The sequence below is a fragment of the Lupinus angustifolius genome, chromosome LG03 (assembly GCF_001865875.1).
Source record: "Lupinus angustifolius cultivar Tanjil chromosome LG03, LupAngTanjil_v1.0, whole genome shotgun sequence".
Taxonomy (NCBI): Eukaryota; Viridiplantae; Streptophyta; class Magnoliopsida; order Fabales; family Fabaceae; genus Lupinus; species Lupinus angustifolius.
Window position 1 is genome coordinate 8497384 of NC_032011.1, and position 7145 is coordinate 8504528.

The 7145-nt window shown below is 33.9% G+C and overlaps 1 protein-coding gene across 1 annotated transcript; it reads left to right on the forward strand.

The window, feature by feature from the left end:
- On the forward strand, nt 322–927 carry LOC109342320 (RNA-directed DNA polymerase homolog). Its single transcript, XM_019580327.1, has one exon. The coding sequence runs from the start codon at nt 322–324 to the stop codon at nt 925–927; it is 606 nt and encodes a 201-aa protein (XP_019435872.1).

Sequence of the window (7145 nt, forward strand, 5' to 3'; positions counted from 1 at the left end):
AGGAGGATCAAATCAAAGAACTGATCAAAATATTTTGTGGAGACAACATATCAACATTGCAACTAGAATTGAAGGAACTTCCATCCCATGTAAAATATGTGTTTTTGAAAGAAAACTCCGACAAACTAGTAATTATCAGCAATTTGCTTTCCACTCTAGAAGAGAAAAAAATTGATTCAAGTATTAGAACAACACCAAAAAGCACTTGGTTGGACATTGACAGATCTGAAAGGAGTCAGTCCATCATACTGTATGCACAAAATTATGATGGAAGATGATTACAAACCTTGTGCACAACCACAAAGAAGACTCAACCCAACTATGAAGGAAGTGGTCAGAAAAGAGGTGGTAAAAATGCTTGAAGCTGGTATGATTTACCCTATTTCAGATTGCAAATGGGTAAGTCTGGTTCAAGTAGTACCTAAAAGAGGAGGAATGACATCAATCCGAAACAAGAATAATGAACTGATCCCAACTAGAGCTATTACTAGATGGAGAATCTGCATAGATTACCGCAAACTCATTGCAGCCACAAGAAAATATCACTTTCCTCTACCGTTCATGGACCAGATGCTTGAAAGGTTAGCAAGGCGAGCCTTCTATTGTTTCCTAGATGGATACTCGGGTTACAACCAAATTGTTGTTGATCCATTAGACCAAGAAAAGACAACATTTACTTGTCCTTTCGACGTATATGCTTATCAGAAAATGTCGTTTGGACTATGTAATGCTCCTACTACTTTACAAAGATGCATGCTGGCTATTTTCGCCGACTTGGTGGGAAAATGTATCGAAGTCTTCATGGATGATTTTTCAGTATCTGGGGATTCATTTGAATTATGCCTGAAAAATATGAGACGGTACAAGAGGGATGCATGCAAACAAACTTGGTACTTAATTAGGAAAAATGTCATTTCATGGTCATAGAAGGGATTGTAGTAGGGTTTAAAATTTCAACAAAAGGAATGGAAGTTGATAAAGCAAAGATAGAAGTGATAGAAAAGCTACCTCCACCAACTAACGTCAAAGGAATAAGGAGCTTTCTAGGACACGCTGGGTTCTGTTTTTAATTTTGATGGTTCTTGTTTAGAACCATTCAATAAATTAAAATGTAGCTTGGTAAATGCCCCTATCATAACTACACCAAACTGGTATCTACCTTTTGAATTAATGTGCAACACAAGAGATTACACAATTGATGCAGTTTTGGGACAGAAAAAGGAATGGGTTTTTCATGCAATACACTATGCTAGTAAGTTCATTATGCAACCACTAAAAAAGAGTTACTAGCCATAGTATTTGCTTTGTAAAAGTTGGAAGTTATTTGATTGGGGCCAAAATTAAGTGGCAGATCATCTGTCACGATTAATCAACTAAGAAGTCACCAACGAAGAAAAAGAAATAGTCGAGGAATTTTTAAATGAAAAACTATTTCTTTTGACAGAACGACCATGGTTTGCTAATATTGCAAATTACAAAGCATCAGGAATTATTCCTGAAAATCTTAACTATCAGCAACAAAAACATTTTCTCGAAGAAGTTAACCATTATGTTTGGGATGAACCGTATTTGTTCAAAGAAGGGACTGATAGCATTATCAGAAGATGTTAAATTTTCATAGGTCATAATGGAAGTATTCATACAAATCCTTTATTTAAATCAAAACCTAGGATACATCCTCATTAGCCTACTTGTTTCTATTATAAAAATATAAGTCATACACCTAACTCTTGTTATATTAAAAAGATTGGTGTACCATCTGGCCTATATAAGTGGGTTGAGAGAGGTGCTAACCTTATAGGATCCAAATAGAGTTGGTACTTATTAAAAAAATTTAGTAGTCTTTCAGAAATGCTTGGAAGCCGCAAATGATAGTTGTTGGTTAACAAGAGCTCTATCTTCACCTAAAGGGGGAAGTTAATAGGTGGTACAAATTACAAATGAACGCAATTCAAAATGCAAAAGATATTCTCACACACTACAGATCTAAATCGATTAAACAAAGCGTTAATCGATTATATGCAGGCTTAATCGATGAATCAAGTGGTTTTCTTAAAAATCTATTGGTTCTTCATTCTTTTAATGCACCAAGAAAACAATAATTATACCAAACCTAATATACTCTTAAAGTGAAAATTGCATATATGTAAAAAGTAGGGTTAGAGAGAAAATGACAAAGTCGATTTTATCCTGGCTCGTTTGCTTGTCCACTTGCAAACAGCAACCATGCCTCCCCTTCTAATCTCGGGAGATTTGCTTCACTAGAAGAAATCAAATGTTTGTTACAAAACACATAGTCACTTCTACAAGTAATTCGTCCAATCTTTATTTTCTCCTAGGTGATACCTCACACCCTCACAGAGATAAATTCACAAAACGACCGTAAAGTATATGTACAACTTTCCAATGCACCTTCAATGTACTAAAACATATACTTACAATTCAGAGCATGACCCTTTGATGAATCTCACATATAGAGACGAAAATGAATGAATAAGATTCACAATAGGAAATCTTTCAAAGTTTAAGGATATGAAAATAATCTGTTTTCAAAGATAGTAAAAATTCTTTCTTTTCACATGAAATGTTTTTCTCTTTTCTCAACAATCACTCTTGCATCAAGTATGAAATTTCTTGTTCTTGTTTTTATGAGTTCTATATATTTTGTGTGTACTTTTCATATGGGAAAGGATTGTAAAATACCATTCTGTTTGAAATTGTCTTGTTGGAGATAATATATTAAATTCTCACTAAATCGATTATTGTTTCTTTAAAATGTCAAAGATTCCAAAACATAAACTGACTTAATCGATTAACCATGTGCTTGATCAATTAATAAGTTTCTCATTTACACAGACTTAATCGATTAGATAAAGGCTTAATCAATTAATTATTTTAAAATATATTTAGTTGATTATGCATGAACCTCTAACATGAATGATGTATGCATGATGCATGACATTGAAAAGGGTATGAGTTTAAGTGACCAGAATCATGTATGCATTAGAAAATATGTTTTTAAGTCATGTTATGTATGTAAAATCTCTTTTTTTCCATATTCTCATATTATGTGAGATTTATCAAAAGGTTCGCCCAACCTAGACTCTACCCATTAAAACAATCTTCGGACCCAAAAAGAAATTAACTACTTTTGGTCTTCATGATCCTTGCTTGAATATGAGTCTTATGATTTTGTTGTTGATGTGTCCATTGTCTTTAAGCTTTAGTCATTTGTCTTCATCAAAATCATGTTCTTATATTCTTGCATTCATAATCTCCCGCTTTTTGATGATGACAGACCAATCTTGCAATCGTGTAGTCCTCTTGCAAGAAAATCATCCTTGTTTTTAGATTTGAGTTGATCTTGAAAACTTTACTCCCCCTTACTTTATGCATTTAATCTTGAGTGTTGCTGAAGCTTGTAATGCATCAAATATGCAAAACATAAGACAACAAAGTTGAACTTGTGTTATGCTTATGCCAAGCATCTTGGATAAAGACATGCCAAGCATGAGGTGGCAAGCTGCTTGGCACAAGCATAACACAAGCTCACAAAGTCAGAACACAAGCCAAGTGCTCAATGAGTAGCTTAGTGTGGCACCTTGATTGCCCAATGACCAAACACATGCTGAAGGGTTTGGTGTGCCTAGTGTGGACCAAGAGGACTAGGCGGTGACCTAGTTTCCTATAAATGGAGGCCCTCTTCTACTATTCAGAAAACATTCCATTTTTCACCTTTCTCTACAAAAACACTTCTCTATAGAATTCTTGTACTTTGGGGCCACGGTTCCAAGCTAGTACTTCAGTAATTCTTGTAATTTTCTCTTAGAATTCAAGAGGAGAAAGGAGTTGGCAAATGTGATGCAAAATTTAATTTTGTAATCTCATTTGGTTCCAAAAGCATCTCATCCTTGGATAGATGGCTGATGCTGCTACACATTGATTTGGATTATGGTGTAATGTTATTTATTTTCTTCATTTGCAACATCTTTTGATTTCAATATATAGTCAAGTTATTACTTTTGGTTAATTTTGATTGTTTAAGAAGTTCTAAATGTGGTTTTAGCTTGATCACCTCAAAATTGATTTAAAGATCCAAAATGCTTCTTCTTAAGGTATTGACAAGTGAACTAAAAAGTATAACCTAGATAAGTGCCAAAAATACGTAATTTTCAAACACTTTTCATGGCACTTATCCTATGTAATTCATACAAAAAAAACTTAATTCAACACTTTTTAGATAAATTGTCATAGTTTGATTGTATATTTTGTCCACCTCTTTTTCAAATCATTGTGTGAAGTTTTTTAGGAAAAATCAAAGAGAAGAACAAATCAGAAAAATAGTCAAACAGGAAGGTGTCCACATAAGCCACTTTTGTAACGCCCCAAAAATCACTTCATAAATAATGTAAATAATCTCATATAAGAATGGGTAATTTATTTTATCTTTTATATAATATATAAATCACAAATTGTTTTCCTTAAATCCATTTCCTTTTCGAGACATCACATTCTTAGTAACATAAACTGCAGAAAATCAATAACTATTACCTAATCGTAGGTGAAAATGATACAACACTTTCCTGAATATTTATTTATTATAATAGGCTTGACCCCACAACATACATAGCAAGGTCTTGCTTGGTCAAGTGAACTGCTACCAAAAGGTACAAGGTGGAGTCTAATCATTGCCGAAACAGAAACTATAATGAATACAAACTAAGCTGAAGTCGTCAACACTACAACAAGTTCCCTACACAGGTATCTCTAACTCAAAAAGAAAAGAGGTGATAAATAACTCCTAGTGGCTGGCTCCAGGACTAGGTGTATCATTCCCCATCAAATCTCTATGTCCCCTCTTGGGACATCGAAAATCGGTAGCTCCGAACCCGTGTAGACTTGTCCATCTGGACAAGGATGTATACCAATATACAAAGAATAAAGAGAGGGAGTAAGATATCTAATGAAGGCCTTTCATTGATAGCGTCGATTTACATAGGATATCACACCAAGACAGAAAACAAATAACAAATATAACATGTTATCATATACATAAGTACAAATGATGAATGATGTTTGTAACTTGGGATATGGGGATCAATATCCACGAACACAATGTATAAATGTTATGCTTGATTCATCCATCCTTATGCCAATATCCTCCAAATAAAATATTCGGAAATAACCGAGAGTAAGGTCCCATAACAAGCCAATTTGAATGCACCAATTCATTCCTCGCAAGGATATATGATCGATCTGTTCCAACGAAACTGTCCATTTCAGGATTGTGTCGTATCAAACACTTTCTGGACATCCCAATCATCAATCCTGGTTGCAAAAAAGGGGTTGTCAAAGATTGTCTAGTTTGCATTGTGAGAGTTGTCTGATCCAACAGAATACGTCATCAAGGAATACAGGGGACTCGTCTCACCTAGACTCTCCCTCAAGGCTTTTGCTGACACATTACCGCCATCGCTGACCCTCTCAACATCTCAGGGCTCATTCATATCTTGTAACTTTCCTCTCCACTACTTCATTGCTCATAATGAGTATGCACACTAACCAAGGTTAGCCGAGTAAATATTTTAATCATTTTCGATTCTTACACTAAACGAAATACTTCTTGTGGGACCCGATCTTATGTCTTAAAAAGATAGAGGAATAATATCCTTACCATTACAAATAATCATTGAATCACCATAGATGGCCCAATGGCCAAGCCAAATACGGTTAACAACATAATAGTCGACGACCTTGTAAGAAGGGCCCTAAGTAATCTCATTACCACCAGCAACCCATATTATCGGTAGATAACGTTTACTTATGCTCTAGTGATAGATATTTGTCTCATCTTTGGGACATCAGTCCTTTTTAAAGTATTTTATCTTGTATTACTCGCATTCTGATACTCTCAGTAATTTAGACGATTTAATAACATTGATAATCGATTATCTCTAGTTACATTAGCTAAAATAGTTATGACTTCTTATATCGATAATCGATTACCAAACCAGGTAATCGATTATGTCCGTTGGACAGGGAGATGTTAGAATATTGATAATTAATTATGTTACATGTTAATCGATTATTCCTAGTTATAGTAGCTACAAGATTCTGATTTTTTATATCGATTATGTAAAAGGGTTAATCGATTATTCCTAGTTACAGTAGCTACACGACTTTAGTAAATCACTTTTTATTCCAAATTATTATTTTAACTTCGAAATTAAAAGATAACAATTTACTAGAAATCCTTTAATACTTAAAACTTTTAAAACAACACTTTTTCAACAAAGTTTCCACTTAACTCATAAACATTTTAACTTAGAAAACTAAATACATCTAATCTTATCCAAGGCTATGGTTTTTCAAGCCAAAAAGAAGTGGAAAAATCCAAGCTTTACATGGTTTAAAAACTCCTTAAAGGTTCCTTTGATAATATAATCATCTCATTTAACTAAATTAAACAAAATACTTAGATCCAAAACATTTAAAACAGCCCCATGAACAACAAAGAGTCCATTTTTTCAAAGTTGGCTTTTTAAGGAAGATATTTTCTCCATTAACCATCTAAACTCCAAAGGTTAAGTCTTAACACATATGGAGGTAAAAATCACCAATAAGGTCACGACTTGTTCATGTTAAATATGGGGTTTATTTTGAAGTCTTAAAATTTTATCATGCAAGACACTAAAGCTAAAGCAAGAATGATGGGAAGTGAGAACAACTTTGTGTGAAAACCCTCATTTAAATTCAAGAAATCACAAGTTTTAGGGCTTGGCTTAAATAAAGAGTTAGGAAGGTTATTTGGAGATTTCAACGTTTGAAAATGTTCTTAACATACATATAAACAACATATTAAAAATCTATAAACATCTAATGGCTAGAACTTAGGAGACTAAGAAACAAGGTTGGAGAAAATACATTGAAATCTACTATGAATGCATATGACTTAAAGAGAGCAAATAAGGAGGGAAAGTGAGCTCCCTCAAGGCCAATGGTGCTTTATTTATAGAGGAGAAATCAGATTTAGCAAGATCCAAGTGGGTGGCCAAATATCATGATGGTGTAAGGAGGTTAAATGGGTGAATAGTGGAGTGGGTGAGATTTGATTTTGGCTAGATTTACAAGCGATTCACTCATGA